The 23,997-nt window shown below is 37.0% G+C and overlaps 1 protein-coding gene across 6 annotated transcripts in view; it reads right to left on the bottom strand.

Annotated features, from left to right (window-relative positions):
- TXNL1 (thioredoxin like 1) overlaps positions 1-22,659 on the bottom strand; it is a 39,960-nt gene extending 17,301 nt beyond the window's left edge. For 2 of the 6 annotated variants that reach the window (XM_082416407.1, XM_082416409.1), the window contains exons 1-4: positions 22,293-22,653; positions 11,880-11,976; positions 9,786-9,959; positions 780-902 (exon numbers count right to left, since the gene is read on the bottom strand). In XM_082416407.1, coding sequence (XP_082272533.1) covers positions 780-902; positions 9,786-9,959; positions 11,880-11,976; positions 22,293-22,390 — 492 coding nt within the window. In that variant the 5' untranslated portion in view covers positions 22,391-22,653. Of the gene's footprint in view, positions 1-779; positions 903-9,785; positions 9,960-11,879; positions 11,977-12,510; positions 12,723-22,292 lie in introns of all 6 variants that reach the window. The other 4 variants (XM_082416410.1, XM_082416408.1, XM_082416406.1 and 1 more) reach the window with 4 other exon arrangements.
- Between the last annotated feature and the right edge of the window lie 1,338 nt (positions 22,660-23,997).

Below are 23,997 nucleotides of genomic sequence, written 5' to 3'. Positions count from 1 at the left end.
TGGTTATATAAGTACCTTTTACACTTGACCTGTAATTGTGTGTCAGAAAATAAGCATGACACGCTTAGAGACTTGAACCACAGGTGAAGAGGATTATGAGAGTAGAAAGCTAGAAGCAGATAAAGTCAGCAAGAATACGATACCTTCTTCCTGAAGTCACTGAAGAACCATTTAACTCTTTTAAGAAAGAGAAGCATGATCAGATTCATATTTTAGAGAAATAACTTTTGTGAACATGTAAAAGATGAACAGGAAATGGGGACAAAGCAGAGGCAATGCAATAGAAATTAAATTAAGAAAAATAACAGTCAAGATGAAGACAGAGATGGCTTGATAAAGGCAGTACTATACTACACTACTTCCTCTGGGACAATAATGCTGGGAAGTACAGGGAAATACAACAGGTTTACAACTGGGAGTGAGGACTAGACATACAGGGAGTGCTCATCTAATTAGTCTCTATTTCTCAGGGACCAAGTCGTGCAGGAAGTATGAAGGCAAGTCAAGAATGAACAAAAGGACTTAAGAAGAGTGAAGGCTCAACTCAGCCTTCGGGGCAATCCAAGAGATCGGTGATTCTCTGTAGTGCAGCTGGCATAGAAGAACAAAGAAACGAGGGGGGTCTGCAGGGTCAAAGGACAGGGGTGAAGTTATAAAAAGGAAGAAAGAAGTGAGCATCTGGAAAAGAGAAACATGAAATCATGAGATGGAAACCTGAATAAGAAACAAGAGCAGGCATAAATACTGATAATCCCTACAAGCCTTAAGCATTCGGTTACCTGTTCATCACAATCAGATTCCAAGAAGGTCATGTCTTTTCGTAAACAGTTGTCAAATCCATGCTCGTCACTTTCATTAAGACATTCACAGCCAGCTTTGTTAATAAAAGGCATTAAATCCATCTGAAAAAAAATAAACCAAGACTTTAGGCAAAGCATTTGGATTTGGTATAAAAATCTTAATAAGAAATGTAAATGGTTCTTTTTTTTTATTGTACAATATTATGTTTCCAGGGTACAACATAGTGATTAACAATTTTTAAAGGTTATATTCCATTTACAGTTACTATAAGATACTGACTGTTCCCTGTGTTGTACAATACATCCTTGTATTGGTTCTTTTTTTTTTAAACTTTTTGTTTTATATTGGAGTGACTCTCCCTTGATTAAGCAATTTTAAAGAAAACTTCTATCTCATTTAAAACAGTTACTAAAATTTTTATAATAACCATTTCATTTGAACTTCTAACTGACATCTACCACTAATAATTAAAGCCAAATTTAGGCTTAGTCCACTTAATAAGAATCCAAAACCAAGTCTTTAACACAAAAATTATTAAATGTTGACTTATACATTTTTTAATAACAGTGTTTTGCAGTGGAAAATATGCAAATTAAAATATCTACAAAATATCCAAAGCCCACCTCCCTCTTCTAGTAATCATGCACTCTTTAAACCTATATCCGTGAAGAGTTTAAAGATGAATAGCAAATAACTATTTAAAAAATTTTTATCATGGAAAATTCCAAACATACACAAATAGACTAATACAGTGAAGCTCAGGTATCCACCTCCCAGCTACAATAATCATCAACTCATGCCCACTCTTCTCTCACCTTTACCCTGTAACCATTCCCCAACCTTTCTCCCAATTCTTTTCAAGTAAATTTTAGACAATTTTTTCATTTCATTCATGAACATTTCAGTGTGTTCACAAGAGATAAGTACTCAAAAAAAAATCCTCAATATCATTATCACAACTAAAACAGTAATATTTTAATATCATCAATATCAATGTTCAAATTTCTTCAACTGTCTCATAAATGTTTTACAGTTGAAATTACTTAGTCTCAGAATAAGAATCCAAGAAAAGTACAAATACCATATTTGGTTAATGTCTCTTAAATCTCTTTTAATCTATAGTCATTTAGCCTATAGATTTCTTATATTTTGCATTTTGCTGAGTGCTTCCCTGTGGTGTCATTTAACATTTTCTTGTATGTGTTTGGCTAATACTTTCAACACAACGCCATGGAGTTGCAGTGACAGTGGTCATCCCTGTCTTGTTTCTGACTTCAGTGGGAATGCCTCCAGTACTTCCCCATTAAAATGTTATTGAACGCTTTAGGAATAAATAGATATTGCATTCTGTCAAATGCTTTTTCCCCATATTAGGAAATTATGATTTTTCTCCTCTAGATTGCAGAATTTTGTTTACTAATATTTTATTTAAGATTTGTACACCAATATTCCTAACTGGAACTGGTTGGTAGCTTTCTTTTTTGCTGCAAACTTTGTCAGATTCTGGGATCAATGTAATAACTTACTTCAAAAAGAAATTTTTAAGTTTTCTCTCTTTTTATACGGTCTTGAGTAGTTGCAGTTAACACCAGACTACCTGATCTTTAGAGATTTGGCAGAATTTCCCTGTGAAGTCATCTTGGTATTTATGGAAGAGCTCTTTTACTATTTTCTCTACTTCCTCAATGGTGATTGGTCTATTTAGGAGTTCTGCTTCTAGTGGAGTTGATTTTGAAACTATTTTTCTACAAAAGTATCCATTTCATCTACTAAACAAAAACTGTTTTTAAAGTTTACCAAGTAATTTTAAAAAAATAAAAAATAAAAAAATAAAGATTACCAAGTATTCTAAATTATCAGTTACATGTTCACCATTCTATCAGTCTTTATTACGAATACTAATACACATACTAATACATGTGTATATAGTTCTGAAAGACTAAAGAAAACTTTACATTTCAAATAATTATCAATATGGTAATAATCCATTAGAATAGACCCTTAATTATTCATAAACTAGCTTAAATGCTTCCAAAGCCAAAATATTCTTTTCTATTATATCAAATGTTACATTGCATTAGATGTTAAATGTATTACTCAGGGTAACATAATGTAGCCAATTCAAAAAGGGAGGCAGGGACTTCCCTGGTGGTGCAGTGGTTAAGAATATGCCTGCCAATGCAGGGGACACGGGTTCGAGCCCTGGTCCGGGAAGATCCCACATGCCAGAGAGCAACTAAGCCCGATGCCACAACTACTGAAGTCCATGCACCTAGAGCCCGTGCTCTGCAACATGAGAAGCCACCACAATGAGAAGCCTGCGCACCGCAACTAGAGAAAGCCCGCGTGCAGCAACGGAGGCCCAACGCAGCCAAAAATAAAAAAAATTAAAAAAAAAAAAAAAAAAAGGAGACAGGAAGAAAAGGAGCACTACATAGCTAAGTTCTACTACTACAGAATTATTCTGAACTTCCTGAACATTTGCCTTGAAAATGTGACAAAATCTTTCAAACATTTGTCTACCATCCTACCGAGATGCCTCTTCCATACTATATGCAGGATCAAGACCCCAGGCTTGAAGACAACATTGCAGTCATACTTCCAATACCTTAATAATGAAAATAAACTAAATAGGTAAATAATTTAAAATTGCTTTTTAATTTATCATGGGGCACACAAAACAAGTATCATATTCGAACAGTTGCATTAAAGTGCTCTGTTATACAACACTGTCTGGGACAAACTGGCATAATATTGTATACTTGACATAATTGCAAATTGACATATTTGGAAAATATGTAATTGGAAATAAGTATCACTACTTATGCAATCAACTTGCCAATAATGAGGAAAGAATCATGAGAAAACAATCATTCAAATCCAGACTGTGGGACACTGTGTAAGACAAATGGTCCAGACCTGCACTGTACAATGAGATAGCCATTAGCCACATGTGTAAATTTAAAACTAAATCAATTAAAAATAGATAAAACTAAAAATTCAGTTCCTCAGTTGCCCTAGTCACATAAAAAATGTCACATGTGCCTAGTGGCTACTACAGTAGACTGGTGCTGCTTTTAACTTTCAAAAAAGGCAGTCATGGGACTTCCCTGGCGGTCCAGTGGCTGGGACTCGGCGCTTCCAATACAGGGGCTCAGGTTCGATCCCTGGTCAGGGAACTAGGATCCCACACGCCGCGTGGCACAGCCAAATTAAAAGGCAGTCATGGAAGAAAAAAGGCAGAGAGAAGTTTCTAGACTAAAGAACACTAAAGAGATTGACAACTTAAATGCAATGCATGACCCGTGATTTGATCCAAGATTGGGGAAAAATAGCTATAAAGTATATTTTGGAGATATATTAAGAAAATTTGAATATAGGCTGTACATTAGGGATAGATATCCTATCAATGTTAAATTTCTTATAAGTGATAATGGTATCATGGCTATATAAGAGAATGTCCTTGTTCTTAGGAGCTCCATGCTGAAATATTTACAGATGAACCATCTTGATGTCTATAACTTACTCTGTAAATGATGCTGCAAAATATAAAAGTAGATAAATACATATCAAGATAGAACAAAAACAGGGAAATACTCACAACTGATGAACACAGGTGAATGACATGCATGTTTATAACACTACTCTGTCAACTAGGTTTTTTGTTTGTTTGCTTGAATAGATTTCACCTTTGGGGGGAGGAGGTGAGTGAAATCCAACATGAGACACACAGGAAGTTAGAAAAAACTTTCCATGCTTCAAGAAAGATCTGTCCTACCTACTACATAAATTTGGGACATTTAATGTTTATTTTGATGAATGTGACATATTTGTAGACCAAAACCTACAGTTCAGAGGTTGGAACACTGAAATACACCAATAAGCCTCAAGATTTAGAACACATGCAAATACAAGTTCCATTCCAGAGTGCCTAGCGTGCAAACTTCTAGAGAGGAAGACTTGATATTGATAGCCCCCTCATGCGATTTGAAGCCATACTAGGTACTCTTACAAAATATGGGATTGTAAAGCAATTATACCCCAATAGAGATATTTTTTAAAAAATAAATTATGGGATAGGAGGGGTGGGAGGGAGACGCAAGAGGGAGGAGACATGGGGATATATGTATATGTATAGCTGATTCACTTTGTTATAAAGCAGAAACTAACATACCATTGTAAAGCAATTATACTCTAGTAAAGGTGTTAAAAAATAAAATAAAATAAATAAAATTTTAAAAATAATAAATTTAAAAAAAAAAAAAGGAAAATAGGGGAGAGAAAAAATAGAATGTTTAAAACTTTCCCAACTTCTAAAGAGATACTTGGGGCAGGGAATTTTTTTTTCTTTCTGGCTGCGTTGGGCCTTTGTTGTGGCATGTGGGATCTTTTTTTTTGTTGTGGCGTGTGGGCTTCTCTCTAGTTGTGGTGTGAGGGTTTTCTCTCTCTAGTTGTGGTGCTCGGGCTCCAGAGCACGCAGGCTCTCTGGTTGAGGCACACGGGCTCAGTAGTTGTGGCGCTTGAGCTTAGCTGCCCCGCAGCATGTGGGGTCTCAGTTCCCAACCAGATACCGAGCCCGCGTCCCCTGCATTGGAAGGTGGATTCTTTACCACTGGACCACCAGGGAAGTCCCAGGGCGGGGAATTTATAGCATTAAATGCCTATATTAGGCAAGAAGAAAGGTCTCAAATTCAACCTTAAGAAATCAGAAAGAGAAGAGCAAATTAAACCCAAAGTAAACAGAGAAAAGAAAATAATAAACATCAAAGCGATGAAATGAAAAACAGAAAAACGATAGAGAAACTCAATGAAATCAAAAGCTGGTTCTCTGACAAGATCAGTGAGTTAAGAAACATCCAGCCAGAGTGGTCAAGACAAAAAAATCCCAATTAACAATATTAGGAGAGGTGACAGTACTACAGTTTCTTTAGATATTAAAAAAGAGAGAATATTATGAACAATTTTATGTACATAAGTTCAACAACACAAATGAAATGGACAAATCCCTTGAAAGACACAAACCACCAAAGCTCACTCAAGAAGAAATAGATAACTGGATTGTTTACCTATTTTTAAAAATTAAATTTGTAGTTAAAAATCTTCCCACATAGAAAACTCCAGGTACAGCTGGCTTTACTATTAAATTCTGACAAATATTATAGGAAGAAATAGTACCCATTCTACACAAACTCTTTGAGAAAATTGAAGAGGAGAGAATATTTACTAATTTAATGACACCAGCATTACCCTGATACCAAAACATACAAGAAAGGAAACTACAGACCAATGTTCCTCATATATATAGAGGCAAATATTTTAGCAAACCTAATTCAACAATATATTAAAAGGATAATGCATCATAGTCAAGAGTGGCTAGAGTACGCTAGGTTATGGTAGGTTGGTTTAACATGCAGAAGTCACTCAATGTAATTCACCATGTTAAGAAACAAAATGTTGAAGCATGATCATCTCAATGGACACAGAAAAAAATATTTGCAAGAATCTAATATCCATTTCTGATTTTAAAAAATCCTCAACAAATTAGGAATAGAAGAGAATTTCTTCAACCTGATAAAAGGCATTTATGAAAAACTTCCAGCTAACATCATACGTAATAGTGAAAGACTGAATGCTTTCCCCCTAAGATGAGGAACGAGTCAAGGATGTCTGCTTTCAATACTACTGTGGAATAAGTCACTATAGTAAGATAAGAGAAATAAATAAAAGACATCAGGATTGGAAAAAAATTTTTTTTCCAAACTTCAATAAACATATTAAAAACTCAAAGTCATGATGTTCACAAAAATACTGTATTACTTCCGATTTTTGATTCTTAGCCTTTTGAGTATCATACCCTACATCTTTTGTAATATCTCAAACCCCCCTGAGAGATATTTCTTTCTTTCACTCTGGCTCCAGTCAAATCAGGAGTTTCAAAACTATAGGATGTGTGAAATCAATAATTATATAGCCTTTTAGCGTTAAAACCTAATGAGAAAAAGTCTTTATTCTAAGAAACCTAAAATTTTATTTTAAAATTGTCAATACATTTTTGTAATACTTAGTTTAAATCTACTTTAAGATACAGGTTTTCATTCAGTTTCCATCTGTGTTGTGAAAACAATGCCGTTCTTGGGAACACATTACCAGTTTTAAATATTTAATAACCCTGTGAGACCTATAGTTCAAAACTTTTGAAGTCTTCATTGACACCTGATGGAAAAAAATCAAAATGTTTTTAACAGCTTTTCACTTTGTATTCATAACATCTGGATGAAATTAAACGTCTTATTTCCTGAAACTTCATTTTCCCCTGCTTATTTCCTATCCAAAGCCAAAACCCTGATATCACACTTAGCTGATGTAAAGAAGTATCGCTGTAGCTAAGCAGCAAGACTGTTGTGCCCATAAGACTTTTTCATGCAAAAACCCTTACTAATTAAGGAAAAAACTACAAAGAAGTAAACACAACTGCTTACAAGTCAAATGATTTCCAAAATTTTCCAAAAGGTGTCATAACCCTGACTTACACATGTTCATACTTTCTAAGTGAGTATTACCATTTCAAATTATCATATAACAGTTCTATTTTAAGTAAATATTAATTATTAAGTCCTTAACTTAAAGTAATTAATGCCACTACCACATGTTAAAGACACTTTTTGAAGACACAACTCCCCCTCCACCCATACACACAAAAAGAATCTCTCATATATACCTGACTACAGGTTCTCCTTATTCAACATGAATTTAAGGGCCTTACCTAAGGACTGGTAGCTCCATGGCAGGCCTGTTTTAATGTACTTGGTGGACTTCCCTGGTGGTCCAATAGTTAAGAATCCTCCTTCCAATGCAGGGCACACAGGTTTGATCCCTGGTCAGGGAACTAAGATCCCACATGCTGTGGGGCAACTAAGCCCACGCATCACAACTACTGAGCCCGCAAGCTCTAGAGCCCGTGCACCACAACTAGAGAACTCACGTGCTGCAACTACTGAGCCTGCGCACTCTGGAGCCTGCGCACCACAGCTAGAGCCCACATGCTGCAACTTCTGAGCCCACACGTTCTAGAGCCCACGCGCCACAACTAGAGAGAAGCCCTCACACCACAACGAAGAGACCGTGCACTGCGACGAAAGATTCCACATGCCGCAACTAAGACCTGATGCAGCCAAATAAATAAATAAGTAACTAAGTAAGTAAGTAAGTAAGTAAATTTTTTTTTTTCTTTTTTTTTAAAAATTTTTATTTATTTATTTATTTATTTATGGCTGTGTTGGGTCTTCGTTTCTGTGCAAGGGCTTTCTCTAGTTGCGGCAAGTGGGGGCCACTCTTCATCGCAGTGCGCGGGCCTCTCACCATCGCGGCCCCTCCCGTTGCGGAGCACAGGCTCCAGACGCGCAGGCTCAGTAATTGTGGCTCACGGGCCCAGTCGCTCCGCGGCATGTGGGATCCTCCCAGACCAGGGCCCGAACCCGTGTTCCCTGCATTGGCAGGCAGACTCCCAACCACTGCGCCACCAGGGAAGCCCCAGTAAATTTTTAAATGTACTTGGTACACATGCTTTCATATACTAGCTTTAACTTGAGGTAACACTTTTTTAAAAAAAAATTCATTTTTAATCTGCCAACACAATAACTTTATAACAAGCAAAATTTTAAAATATATATACAAATATTTTGGTATGCAGGTTTTACCAATTTGCATAAGTCTTCAAGTTATTATTTAGAATAATAACTCTTAAAACTTTGAAAAACATATCCAATACTAAAGTCACATTTGGTTCTAAAACAAAATCAATAACTAGGGTTTTTAAATAGATACATTTAAAAAGAGAGAGAAAACTTTAGAAACCAGCAGAAAAGGGAGTTCAGTATGTAATGGTCATACACTAAAATTTACATGTCATTTTACACAATTGTCAAAAAGTGGAAAATTTTTCCAATGAAAATTTTTTCACTTTGGGAAGGAAAAAAAGTAAAAAACAGATGTTTAAAAATGGCTATTGGGACCTCCCTGGTGGCGCAGTGGTTAAGAATCCGCCTGCCAATGCAGGGGACACAGGTTTGAGCCCTGGTCCAGGAAGATCCCACATGCCACGGAGCAACTAAGCCTGTGCGCCACAACTCCTGATCCTGCGCTCTAGAGCCTGTGAGCCACAACTACTGAACCCACGTGCCACAACTACTGAAGCCTGCACACCTAGAGTCCCTGCTCCGCAACAAGAGAAGCCACTGCAATGAGAAGCCCATGCACCACAACGAAGAGGAGCTCCCGCTCACTACAACTAGAGAAAGCCCGCGCAGCAACAAAGACCCAACGCAGCCAAAAATAAAATAAAATAAAAATAAATAAATAAATTTTTTTTTTTTAATGGCTATTAAAATAGTTCAGAAAGCAGATTAAGGGCTTCCCTGGTGGCGCAGTGGTTGAGAATCTGCCTGCTAATGCAGGGGGCACGGGTTCGAGCCCTGGTCTGGGAAGATCCCACATGCCACGGAGCAACTGGGCCCGTGAGCCACAACTACTGAGCCTGCGCGTCTGGAGCCTGTGCTCTGCAACAAGAGAGGCCATGATAGTGAGAGGCCCGCGCACCGCGATGAAGAGTGGCCCCCCGCTCGCCACAACTAGAGGAAGCCCTCGCACAGAAACGAAGACCCAACACAGCCAAACAAATAAATAAATAATAATTAAAGGTGCTAATAATTAAAAAAAAAAAAAAAAAAGAAAGCAGATTAAAAAACAAGTGGCAAAGAAAATTAGGAGGAGAAACTTTGGAAAAATAGTTTATGATGGGGGCTTAAGGTTATAATACACATAACATAGACAAAATCCAGTAGTCAGCTATTAAATTTACTTTTAAAGTTCTTAACTGAAAGTATTCTTAACTAGCAAAAGACAAAACATGAAAACAGTGAACTTCACTTCAACCAAATAATGACAAATGCAAGATATATCATGATTTCACTTTTAATTCTACATACATAGCCTTTTGGAATATCTGTGTCCTCGTTGCTTCCAGGGTCGTTTTCTAAGTGCTGCTTGATTTTTTCCTCTAGTCCCACAGCATCTGCTCCTTGATATTGATCAATTCTCACTTTGTTTCGAAAAAACAGAAATGTAGGTGTTGCTGATATATTGTTGGTGGCAGCTGTTCCCTAGAATTGTCAAGTTAGATAGCATTATGAATTAAAACTAATCTTAAACCACTCTGAATATTCACTCTACATCTCTATGGAAGCTAAATATCACAAGCATGAACTAAAAACATATAAAATAACTTACTCCTAATTGTTACTTAAGAAAAAACAGGCCTATTCTTAAGGGGCACAACTATATTACCCTTACGTCCGCAGTGAAGACTAGCCCTGCATTTTTGTTTTTGTTAAGTGCTTCATCCAATAGAACAATCGGCTTCTAACACAGAAATTGCACTTTACAACACCAGACAGTTCTCTCATAAGTACAGACTGTTTCTCAAATGCAGAACCCCAGAAGGGTATTGAGATATGTCAACACAAACCACTGCTACTAGGAAAAAGTACACATCTGAAAAAACAGTAGCCCATCTGTCCGTGAAAAGGAGGTAACACCCTTTGCACTGCAATCCTCATCTAGTTCTACTCTTAAAGAAATGACTTCTGGTCTTCCATCAAAAACACTGCAACGGGTATCTTTTTAAATTCTGCTCCAACTCCACGATATCGTAAGACTAGCTACCGAATGAAAATTAATTAGTCACTGATTCATTAAACTCATTGAACTCTTCATGAGAAGTGTAAAGAAAATAGTAAAATAAGTATGTCACCTTGCATATTCAAATACTAGGAAGAGGTACCGCTATATTGTTTTTTAAAAAAAAGCATAAAGTTTACAGAAATGTCTTCTCTAAGCCTCATTAAAAAAAAAAAAAGATTGACCTTTTAGAACAGTGCTGTCCAAAAGAAATATAACACAAGATACAAATGTGAGCTACACATGTAATTTAAAATTTTCCAGTATCCACAAGAAAAAAGAGAAACAATTGAAATCCATTTTAATAATTTATTTTAGTAAATCCAAATATGCAACTCAACATATAGTCAATGTAAAAAGTTAATGACACACTTTACGTATTTTCTTTCATACTAAGCCTTCAAAATCCTACGTGTATTTTACAGCACATCTCAATTTGGACTTGCCACACTTCAAGTACTCAGTACCCAACCACATGTGGTTACTCTACAGGACCACACAGCTCCAGAAGACAGCACTTCCAGATCAGAGACGGTGAACACTCAAAATAAGGCCAGGGCTGCTGTCCAGCAGTATGTGATATAAGTACTAAACAATAAACGTGTAACACAGAGTTTGCACCAAATCCCCAAAATACTTATCTGCAAGCTATATAACATTCTAAGATTTTTTTCCAACCCAGAAATGTATCAAAGACAAAAGCTTCACTGGAAAAAAAAAAAAAGTTACAGAGCTGTTAGTCAAAAGACTACATTTTTAGTGTTGGAAGAAGCCTTCAAAAATTTTTTTTCTCTAACAACTCCTCCATACTTCTACATATGCAAATGCAGAAGTGTCACATAGCCATGCTGACTAAGTAACCAGGGCAATCTACCTACAACACTGTGGCTCAATCAATAGTAACCAACATTTTAAACTTTCTGCTGAGTATGCAGCATTGGAGCTAGGGTTATAAACTGATCAATTCAAAACAAACGATACCCAAGAATTCTCTGCCATGGCTTTCTAATCAACCAATGTGTCTGTAGTATAAGATATAATTTTAGATTTACAAAGAAATGTAAAACACAGAACTGCCAGGTGACCTATTAAGTTTAACAACATAATATTAGTTTTGTACCAGAAAAATATTATTAGCAAATCCAGAAGCAATTAATATTGGACTACCCTTCTTAACTAATGCAGCCATAACAACATTTGTAATAATGACATTAACATAATATTATCCTACCTTCAAAAAGATAAGTACTTAGTGCATAAAGAGATAAAGGATGAAATTAATGTTGAATTTCAAATCAATGTGTAAATAAAAAGACATTTTTTTAAGGACTCTTTTGCCTTACCTGACACTGATGTACATCTACTTCCAGGAATACTGCTTGTGGATACTTATTACTCATAGAACTGAATGCTGGGGCAATCCTTAAACACGGTCCACACCTGTGAGAAAGGTAAGAGATGCTCGGTAAAATAACACCAAACACTGTACTATTTATACTCTAAAGATCTTGTCAATTAAAACACAGAATTAAAAACATTCTGATCAACCTGTCTTTAGACTTTCTCGTCTTTTCCACTGTACTATTTAGATACACTTGCATCAGTACCACACTGTCTTAATGACTACAGAATTATTTTAAGTCTTTAAGTCTAACAGTGTTGTCTTCCAGCTTTCTTCTCACTGAAAGAAATTAAAGATCTAAATAAATGGAGGAATATACTATACTTATGAATTGGAAAAGTCAACACTGTCAAAATGTCAAGTCTCCTCAATTTGATCTTTAAAGTCAATGTAAAATTCCAAGGTTTGCTTGGAAAAATTAACAAATTCAAATTCTAAAACTTATAGGGAAATAAATATCAAGGATAGCCCAAGCATTTCGGGGTTCAAAGCTGAAGAAATTACATTACTAGATATCAATAACTACCAAAAAGCTTTATAAAATTAAGAGTATAAAGGATAAACAAACTCACCAATTTTAAAAGAAAAGGGTCCAAAAACAGACCCATCCCATACACAGTAACTGAACTTCTGAAAAAGTTGACACAGCAGTACAGTGGGGAAAGGATGGTCTTTTCAATAAACAGTGCTGAGTCAATATGGATATCCACATGGGGGGAAAAAAATGAATCTTTACCCCTAACTCACACTGTACACAAAAACCAATTCCAGATGGATTATAGATCTAAATGGGAAAGGTAAAACAACAGTTTTAGGAAAAAAACACAGAGGATACTTTCAAAACCTTGGAGTAAGCAAAGATTTATTTCTTAAAACACAAAAAGCACTAAACAAAAAAGGGAAGAACTGATATGTTGGGATATACTTGATAAGCTGGAAAATATTAAGGTTAAGACCTTTTGTTCATCAAGATACCATTTAGAGGGTGAAAAGACAAACCACAGACTAGAAAAAATATCTGTAAAACATATCAAATGTAGGACTTATACCTCTAATATGTAAAAAAGCCCCTACAAATCAATAAGAAGACTGACATCCAAAAGAAAAAAGGGTACTCTCAAACTGGACAAATGAGGTTATCCAAACAGTCCATAAAGAGAAAAAGACTTCCTCAGTCACTATGGAAACCAGGGAAATGCAAATTTGGAGACGCAAGAGGGAGGAGATATGGGGATATATGTATATGTATAACAGATTCACTTTGTTATAAAGCAGAAACTAACACAGCATTGTAAAGCAATTATATTCCAATAAAGATGTTAAAAAAATTTTTTTTAATTAAAAAAAAATAAAACTACTCCCACCAAAACAGCTAAAACAATAGAGAAGGAAGTACTGTCAAGAACTTGGAGCAACTGACCTGTTAGTGACAGTGCAAATTGGTATAACCACTTCAGGGGGTAAGAAAAGAAACTGGCAGTATCTGCTAATGCAAGATTTATGCCTACTTATGACCATTTCTAGGGTATATAAATCAGAAATGTCTGTATATGTTTGCCTTAGGGTTTTTGAAAAAATATTGGTAGTAGCAATATTTCTAATGGCCAAAAACTGGATACCACCTAAGTTCCTTTCAACAACAGAATAAGTAAACTAACTGTAGTTATTCACATACTGGAACACTATACAACAGTAAAAATGACTGGTGTAAAACCTCATGCCAAAATATGGATGAATCTCACAAATAACACTGAGAAGAGAAGTACACTATATGATTCCATTTATGTACAGTTCAAATACAGGCAAAACAAATCAATGGTATTATAAATCAGGACAATGGCTACTTTTGTGAGAGTTAGTGACAGGATAAGGGCATGAGAGAGATTTCAAGAGGCTAGAAATGTTCTATTTGTCCAGAGGCTGATTAAACGTGCATGTATATTCAGTTTGTGCAAACTCTCTAAACTATACATTTATAATTGTATACTGTGTATATCTCAATAAAAGTTCCAAAAAATGAGAAAAACCTTGGCTTTAGCAGATAGGAATACAAGGAAAAGCAAACTCTAAAATACAAGATGTTCAAATTCAAGCTATGATTCTCTCTCCATTCTTAACATTTTAATCAGCATTTTCACCTTTTGCCATCCTTAAGATTCATACCAAAAAGTTAAGAAAGTAACTCTTAATTTCTTACATATTAAACTTGATGCTTCTGAAAGTAAATTTTTGGATCTAACAATGCTGAAATAGGCCCTGAGACTAAATTTTAAAGGAACAAACAATTACAGTCGACAAAACCTATGTTTAGTTTAGCAAAATACTTCCAGTTATTAATAAGTCTTAAACACTATGGATGGGAGTACAAATTGGTAGATCCTTTTTGAAGGGCCATTTGGTCATTATCTACCAATTTTAAATGAATGCAACCCAAGATTCAACAATCTCACTTCTAAAAGTCAATCTTATCTTAACACTTACTCAATTTCACAATAATATGTATAAGGAAGTTCAATGCAATGTTTGAAATAGTAAAAAAAAAATAAATAAATAAATAAAATTCTAAATGGCAATCAATAGAAAACTATTTTTTAAAGTTATAACATATAAAATAAGTTACAAGGATATATTGTACAACACAGGGAATATAGCCAATATTTTATAATAACTATAAATGAAGTGTAACCTTTAAAAATTGTGCATCACTATACTGTACACTTGTAACTTATATAATACTGTACATCAACTATACTTCAATTAAAAAAAATTATGACACACTCACACCAAGGGATAAGGATAATTTATACAGTTTAAAAGAAAACTAAGTCTCACAATAAAATATTTTCTATGACCACGTTAAAAATATGTATTTATACATGTATTTGTATGTTATATATGTACATAAATATATATTGAAAAGTTAGGTGGGTCACACAATAAACAATTACTTCTGTAAAGTGGGACTGGAAAAGGAAGAGAGTTTAGGGGAGACTTTTAAAACTACCTACACTTCTGTATCCTTTGCTTTTATATGATAAACAGGTATTTTCATAAAATACTAAATTGCAAATAGAGAACTGAATGTTAACTGCATTTAAACAGTAGTCACGGATGAAGCACAGGTATCATGCTGTACCACAAAATATACCTGGTATACACACAGTATCAGGTTTTCTCATTCCTGAAAAACCTTTCTGCAAAAGCGTGCCCTCGAAAATAAGAAGGTTTATGGAAAAAATAAGATTGAGATAAGCCATTTAAACCCATGTAACTTTGTGAAAACATTCCTAAGAAAAATAGTAACTAGTATTCAGGAAATACCTGGACAGACAGGCAGGTGGCTCAGACCTAGAGGCTACACCTCAGAGGATATTTAAAATGTACAAAAACAATCGAGTGGAAGTGCCCGCTTACAGGTGCTGTGAGTATCCAGATGGAAGGGGAGCTCTGAGCCAACGGGGCTGCCATCCAGGTAGGGACAGGAGGAAACCAGCGCAACATGAGAATGACCCCCACTGGGGACCAGGAGCTGGCTGCAGGAGCTCAGGTTTAATTTTATTCATTCTGACTTTCTTAAAAGGAACCCGAAAGGGAGCCTGCCTCTGTGGCTGAGGGCTTTTCTCCTTCCTGCTATAGGTTCTATTTCTATTCCTGCTCTTCACTACCTAAGAAAAATAGAATATGAACCAACCTCACCTCCGCACTGTACTGACATAATCACTCTACTCATCAGTCATGTATGAGCTACCTGGAGTTAGAGAAACTCTTTTTGAAGCTAAAGAGACTGTACTAAAATAATGGCTACCTTGAAAATAAGTGCCCCCTTTCAAAATATAACCTTATCTAGATCCTTTGTTTAATTTTAGTTAGCCATCATAGGTTGGAACTTTAGTCAAAAATCAAAATAAATCATAGCACACAGAAGCATAGATATATACAGCAGCATACTTTCACATTATAATCACTCAAATGAACTGATTTGTTATTTGAAGTAAGATGTTTTCCTCGCTTACCCCTAGCATTTAAAAGTAAACTTAAATTTCCATTTTTAGCTGAGCTCATGAACAAATCATTTGATTTCTCTGTATAAAATGAGAAGAGACTAGATTCTTTAAGGACCTTTCCTATCTCTAATATATTTTTCTCCAAGTATGCCTAAATTTCAGGATTGTACTTTTTTCTCTTGCACAGCCCTTGATTTGCAGTCTTTAGATAGTACATAACCTCAGGACCTTTGAACTTGTTGTAAAAGAGACGAGACCATCTAGTCCAGAGGTTTAAATAAGAAAGAAAGAAAGAAAGAAAGAAAGAAAGAAAGAAAGAAAGAAAGAAAGAAAGAAAGAAAGAAAGAAAAAAAAGAGTTCTTTTTCCACCTCTGAACTTCTTTTTGATGTAAAGCTGATGTTAGATCCAATATGTAAGAAAGATTCTGACTTATGCTTTTTGAGAAAAACCTCAGCAGACAACCCTCTAGCTTTCTGCAAAACGTAAAGAACCAAACCCACAAAACTGAAACTTTAAAACTGACCTAACCTAACACAATTATTCAATAAATGAGAAGTGAAGACCAGAAAAGTTGAACGACTTGATCAAGGTCAGACATTCTAGTTAATGGCAGGACCACAACTAGAACAGTTAAATCCTAAAGCCAATCCAAGATCAGCTTTCTTTGAAAACACCACATTAGGTTCTTAGTAAGATTTGTGTTTACAGTTTTTCACAGTCTGCTGAATTAGATATTATTTATTGATAAAACCTAAATACATAAAGGCTTTATATCAAACTAAAGATGTTAAAAAACCTAGCTGGGACAGAGAAAATGGAAGGAAATTGTTAATAGGCATGTCATTTTCGGTTATGAAATCTATTTTTGACTTTTTAAGTTGTAGAAAAGTCACTACGAAAATTCTTCATTCCTGTCTTCTGATACAAGCTGGTACCACACAGCTACCATGGAAATAGTCTGTAAAAATTACTTTTAAGAAAAACTCTGCAGGATAAACAACAAGGTACTACTGTATAGCACAGGGAACCATATTCAATATACCCTGTGATAAACCATAATGGAAAAGAATATGAAAAAGAATGTATATTTATGTATAACTGAATCACTTTGCTGTAGAGTGGAAATTAACACAACATTGTAAATCAACTATACTTCAATAAAATAAATTAAAACAAAAAAAATGTGTGTTTACTGTCATAATATAAATAGATTTTATTTCAAGAACTTGCTATTCTTTCCTATTTGCTAAAGTAGTCAGTGCTCCACCTTGAGCAGTAACGTGTAAACACATTCAGCTGGTGTGGGTGTGGAAAATGTATGTGCTTTCTGAAGACGTATTTTAAAAGTTTATTTTTCTGCGGGGCGTAACTTTAAAACAGGTTATTTCTAGATGTATTACATTTACTAATGGACAGGCATAACCATAACTGGTCCTATTAGTAACACAAAACAGCTAACGTTCATTAAGCATTTATTATATGTTAGGTAACTTATAAAACCTTTAAATTCATTTAAGCTTTACCATTCCTCATTTCAAAGACAAGAACAATGAAGTACAGTGCTGAAATTTGATCACAAAACCCAACTCTTAACTGCTATTTCAAAACCGCCAAAACAGTGGCCTACACTGTGCTTTTTTTTTTTGGTTGTTATTTCTAAATTAACTGCCAAGATTAAAACTATTTATATGCTCTTGAAAGGAATCCAGACAGATTACATACTATATGATACCATTTTTATAAAGTTCAAACAGACGAAATTAGTCCACAGTGTTAAAATTCGCGAGTGATGAGAAGGAGCCTGCAGGAGGTTGCCAGGGGTGGGGATGTGACTGTGCTACGCTGCTATTCCTGACCTGTGTATTGGTTAAACAGGTGTGACCACCGCGAAAATTTATCAGACTCTACACTTAAATGATTTGTATACATTTTTGCATGCCTGCTATACTTTTTTAAATAAAAATGTTTTTTACAATTCTCTACATGTTCTCTAGGGCCTCACCATTCCCTAGTTATCTTACAGCCACCTACCTCACTCCCTAATATTATCTGCCCAGTCCTTACGAACTGTTGGGCCTCCTAACTCTGTATTATGGTAAAGTACCTTCAGTCCACAGCAATTTTACAATATATAATTAATACTATTATACAATGTATTATTGGGACAAACTATCATAATCATTAGATCTCACCATCCTAACATACACTGACATTCTAACTGGATGGTAACAATAACACCTAACCAACTACAAAGACCTGCTTTAAGAAAACTGAGAGAACCTACTGTATAGCACAAGGAACTCTACTCAGTGCTCTGTGGTGACCTAAATGGGAAGGAAATCCAAAAAAAGAGGGGATATATGTATACCTATAGCTGATTCACTTTGCTGTACAGTAGAAACTAACACAACATTGTAAAGCAACTATACTCCAATTAAAATTTAAAAAAAAACCTGAATATATGGTAAACATATCTACAAAAGTGGTACACTCATGAATTCAAGATAAAAATCACTCATTGCTGAGTTTCACAGGAAAGAAAATGCATATCCTTTTAAATCTGGCGTTTACCCATCAGTGATAACAAAACTAGCACTGTTTACGACCACTTAAGTGTATCCAGGTATATTTAAGAAGTAACAGTTTGGAGATACCAGTTACAAAAATATGTTACCACAGTATATAACGCACATATATAATTTCATTCTCTAAACGATATGGTTAGGCTACATGTTATTATTCTCACTTTACAGGTAGGGAAATGAATATCAGAGTGTGAACTGAACTGACTTCCATCAAAGGATTTTGCAGGAAGAGCTTATTCAAGGCAACATTTACGGAAAAATGTCAGGCTCCATGCAATACAGAGGTGAACTTGCATGTCCCTTCTGCTTAGGCTGGGAAGAACAGGACAGCACTTTACAACCCAGAGAGTACATTCAACACTGGGACCTTAAACAAGTCATTTAATCTCCTTCTGACTCAACTTCCTCATTTGTAAAATGGAGATAATTTTAAACATTACTTTGAGGACTGCAGAAGTCAATAAGTGCTCCAATAAGTCCCTTACACAGACCAAATTTGATGTAAGTGACAACTGTTTTAATTGCTTAAAAAAATACTGGAGAACGGTGCCATTCAATGGGTGAAAGAGTTTTTTCAACAAATGGTGTTGGGAAAACTGGATATCCACATGCAAAAAAATGAAGTTGGACCCTTACTTAACACTATATAAAAATTAACTCAAAATAGATCAAAGACCTAACTTAAGAGTAAAAACTATAAAATTCTTTGATGAAAACATAGGGAGGAATCTCCATGACATCGGATTTGTCAATATTTCTGGATATGACACCAAAAGCACAAGAAACAACAAAAGAAAAAACCATAGATAAATTGGACTTCAGCAAAATTTTTAAACTTTTGTGCATCAAAGGACACCATCAAGAAACTGAAAAGGCAACCAATGGGAGAAAATATTTGCAAATGATATATCAGAAAAAGGATTAAGACCCAAAATATATAAAGAACTCCTACAACTCCACAACAAAAAAACAAACAATCCAATTCAACATGGGCAAAGGACTTGAACAGACATTTCTCCAAAGACAAATGGCCAACAAGCACAAGAAAAGATGCTCAAAATTACTAGTCATCAAGGAAATGCAAATCAAAACCACCAGATACCACTTCACACTCATCTAGGATGGCCACTAAAATATAAAAGAAGTTGGTATGTAGAGAAATGGGAACTCTCCTGCATTGCTGGTGGAAAGGCAAACTTGTGCAGCCACCGTGGGCAAATAGTTTGCTGGTTTCTCAAAAAGTTATACACAAAATTACCATATAATCTAGCAATTCCACTCACAGACATATACCCAAAAGAACTGAAAGCAGGGACTCACAGAGATCCTTGCACACCAATGTTCAGAGCAGTATTATTTACAATAGTCAAAAGATGGAAACAACCCAAATGTCCATCAACAATATGCGGTATATACACACAACAGAATATTGTATGTATATATACATATACATATGTGTACGTACATATACAACAGGATATTACTCAGTTTTAAAAAGGAAGGAAAATCTGACACATGCTAGAACACGGATGAACCTTAAAAACATTATGCTAAAATAAGCCATAAACAAAAGGACAAATATTATATAATTCCACTTAAATGAGTTATCAAGAATAGGCAAATTCATGGAGACAGAAACTAGAAGAGAGGTTACCAGGGGCTGGGGGCAGTGGAGAGAAGGTATGGGAATTACTGTTTAATGGGTGCACAGTTTCTGTATGAGATAATGAAAAGATTCTAGGATATGGAAGGGGTAATGACAGTACAACGTTGTGAATGTACTAGAACTTCCCCGGCGGTCCAGCGGTTAAGACTCCATGCTTCCAATGCAAGGGGCACGGGTTCGATCCCTGGTTGGGGAACTAAGATCCCACATGCCATGCAGCGCGGCCAAAAAGATTTTAAAAAATATGTGTGTGTGTGTGTGTGTGTGTGTGTGTGTGTGTGTATAGTGATTGTACTTAATGCCACTTAACTGTATATTTTAAAATGGCAAATTTATGTTACATGTATTTCACTACAATTAAAAAAACAACTGAAATACTGGAGAGCCACTGAAGATTCTTAAACAGAAGAATGACAATCTGTATAGTGTTTTAGTAAAAATAATAGGATGGACAAAGCATGGCAGGTGAGAATAAGGAATAAGGCTTCAAGTAGAGATGGAAAGGAAATGGAGAAACAGGTGCTTGAGAAAACTATGTTCTTGGCCTAAAGTGGGATGACAGTAACTTTTCTCACTTCATATAAATCATGTATTACTCTTCATCTCTCCCCGTGCTATGGTTAAGGGGAAAAGAGAGCATATCATTGAGGCACAAAAGTATAAATGCTCCCACTAACTAAAATTAGAAAAGTGAACTAAAAATGAGGTTCGTTGTTAAAATCATCTCTTCCTTTTTCCAACTTCCACCTAGAACTTACCAAATGTATATAGGTATTCCCTCATACTAAGAATAGTCATTATAAAATCAACAAAACTAGGAAGACAAACCTTAAAATCTAATGTACCCCCCCTTTCCAATTCTGTATGAGAGAGATTGGTCCCAAGGTAAGTCCTAACTTGTTTTCATCTCTACCTACATCCCTCCATCCCCTAAACCTAATCTAATCCTAATGCCACCATCTATATATTCAACATTTATCGAATCACGTTCGATAGGTTTGAATCACTTTTTGCTCTAAGACTCAAAACACTGCCTTATGTCTATACAGTTACCTGGACAACAAAATGTGTTGCATAAACAGCGATATCTGTAGTAGCCTTCTCCAAGTTAGTGTAAGTGTAAATAACACCAGGGGGTCAAGGTACATCAAGAGGAGACTTCTAATCCTTCTCACTGGACACTGACATACACAAGGGGAGGTCAGCTAATACACAAGCTCGCTGAAGTCTTGGTTCTGAATGTCTATTTCCAACACGTCACTCTCATACAGGGACACACTGCACACCCAACACGGAAGATCCGCCAGCTCTGCGACCTATGAATTATGTTGAGATTTACCAAAGCCAGATAACATCTTTCAAGTGCCCTGTCCTCTTAAATCATCAAGTCAAAAATAGAGTCTACTTGGTCAAAGCCAGATATCTGGACACCTATCTACCTGTACTGTATATATATACCTACTATAATTTCCGTAATCAGATGCAACTGCTTACACAAGGTGGCCTAACTTACAAACTTACAAATCAAAGAAGTAACAGAAACGTTAAGAAAATTAAAAAGCATCCTGACCCAACATTAACTTAATTTAAAATGCATTAGCTTTAGGTCTAAGCACTCCGCGGATTAGTTGGGTAGCTGAATCTTCCTACAGTTTTCCACATATGCAGGTGACGAAGAGAATCAAACCGTTTGGTAAATTAAATTTTGCAAGTTTCTAAGATGCAAGTGACAGCTGCATCCCGGGAAAGAAGGGGACAGGCGCAAGCAGGGGCGTTTGTGGGAGACTCCCACAGACAAGAATGGAAAGAGCCGGGTCACCCCCAAGAGCAGAGCCCTTCCGAGGACTCAGAAACAGCGGGCGGGGATCTCGCGGGCTGGGGAATGCGGTCGGCCAGGCCTCCGAGTCCGCCAGAGACGCCCCGGTGCATAAACGGGGGTTCACACCCAGGAACTGAGGCCTAACCGGGCAGCGGCCTTGGGCTGCGGCCAGAGCCGGACATTCCGGAGCAGAACACGACCACAAGGCAGGCGGGATCGGGAAACAGAGAAAGAAAAGCACAGACAGCAGGGACTCACTGGGCTAGGGCCCGGACTCACCCTCGCATGGTGAACTTGACCACGGCGAGTCTGGAGCCCGCGCCGCTCAGCTCCGGCTGGAAATCGGGGTCACTCCCGACCGGCTTCACACCCACCATTCTCAGAAGTCCGGCAGGGCGGCCGCGAAGCCACCGGCTTCAAAACTGAAGAAGACGCGGGAGAGGAAGGAGGGAGGCCCAGGAAGGCGGAGGCCTGGACAGAGGAGGTAGCGACCGCGGCGTCTTCTCCGGGGCTCTCAATGCCGAGTCACGCCAGGGAGCGGAGCGGCCGTGGGGGCGGGGATGGGAGCGGGGGTAAAAGGGAGAGGCGAGGAAAGGGAAGGCGTGCGGCACCCGGCAGCCACCGCGCGGCAGGGCCGCCGGCGCTTGCGCACCTTGACGTCATTTCCGCGCCGTCCGTTTGCTCCCACTGTCCAATCCTAAAGCGCAACCCGTGGCCCCACCCTCGACTGAGGAGCCCTTCATTGGCTGGAGCGGCGCAGGCGCAGAAGAGGAGCTGTCACAGCCCCAGGCGCAGGCGCAGATTGTACTTAAGTGCGTGTATTCCTCCGCGGTTCAGAGATCAGGAGGTTTACCGAGGAGTTTTCCTGTGGGAAAGTGAGAAAACTGTTTTTTCTCCGGGGTTCTTGGCTGCTGCCTAAGGTCTTAAGTTCCCTCCTGGAAAAACTTTGAGTATAGTCCTGTCTCATATTCGGGACAAGTCGCCACACTAGACAAAGTAGACTTTAGGAACATTTATTTAGGTATCTCATTACACTTGGGCGCTCTCTGGGTAGTCATGCGGAAAATGCTAATATTATTCACCCTTCACTTGTGCCTAAAAACATGAAAGCACCGTCTCTCCTTTAGGAACTCACAGTCTGGTGATAGACGCAAACAGTAGTTACAGTAACAAAGACGTTTGCAAAGGAAACGGTGGAGACAAATGAGATAGGATGGGGCAGGATAAATTTGCTAGGAGATGTGACCCCTGAATCGAATCTTGATAAGGAAGAAAGAAGGGCATAGCCAGATGGTAAGAGATGATAGGGTACTCCAGGCGGAGAAAGCAGCAATGCAAATGCATGGGTTGAGAGGGATGGGGATGATGATGATAATAATAATAATAGTTAAATTATGTGCCAGGCAAGATCCAAGCTCTTTATGTGTATTAGCTCATTTAATCCTCACAACAGCCCTAGTTTTCCGAAGTTCACACACCTAATGCAAAGTCAAGCCGGTGTTCAAGTTAAGGCAGTCTAACACCAATGTGTTCATTTAAATATTAGGCTAGGAGACAAATCAAACGATTTACCTTTGCTTTTAGCTGGGGTGATGAAATTGAAGAGGAAGGTGAAGGTCAGGTGATAACTAGAAAAGGAATTTGTATTTTAACATGAAGACAATGGAGTGGTCACTGCAGGACAATTTTGTGGTTACAAGTGTCTTTAGAAAAAGCCCGGGAGGTAGCAGTGAGGACAAAAAGCAGTGAAACTCCTCTTTAGGAGTTTACTGTGGTAATCCAGGAACTGACTTACAGGAGCAGCTGCAGTCAAACGATATACTTGAGAAACAATTAGAAGATAAAAACCACAGGGTTGAGTGAGCAGTCAGACCAATTTGATGAGATGACAAAGGAAGGAGTCTAGGATAATGCAAATATTTCAATCTTCTGGCTCTTTTTACTGATTTGAGATGCCAGAAGGACATCCAGGTGAGGTGTACGT

This window comes from Balaenoptera physalus (assembly GCF_965194825.1).
Source record: "Balaenoptera physalus genome assembly, chromosome: 12".
NCBI lineage: Eukaryota > Metazoa > Chordata > Mammalia > Artiodactyla > Balaenopteridae > Balaenoptera > Balaenoptera physalus.
This window is presented reverse-complemented; position numbering and strand designations above follow the sequence as displayed.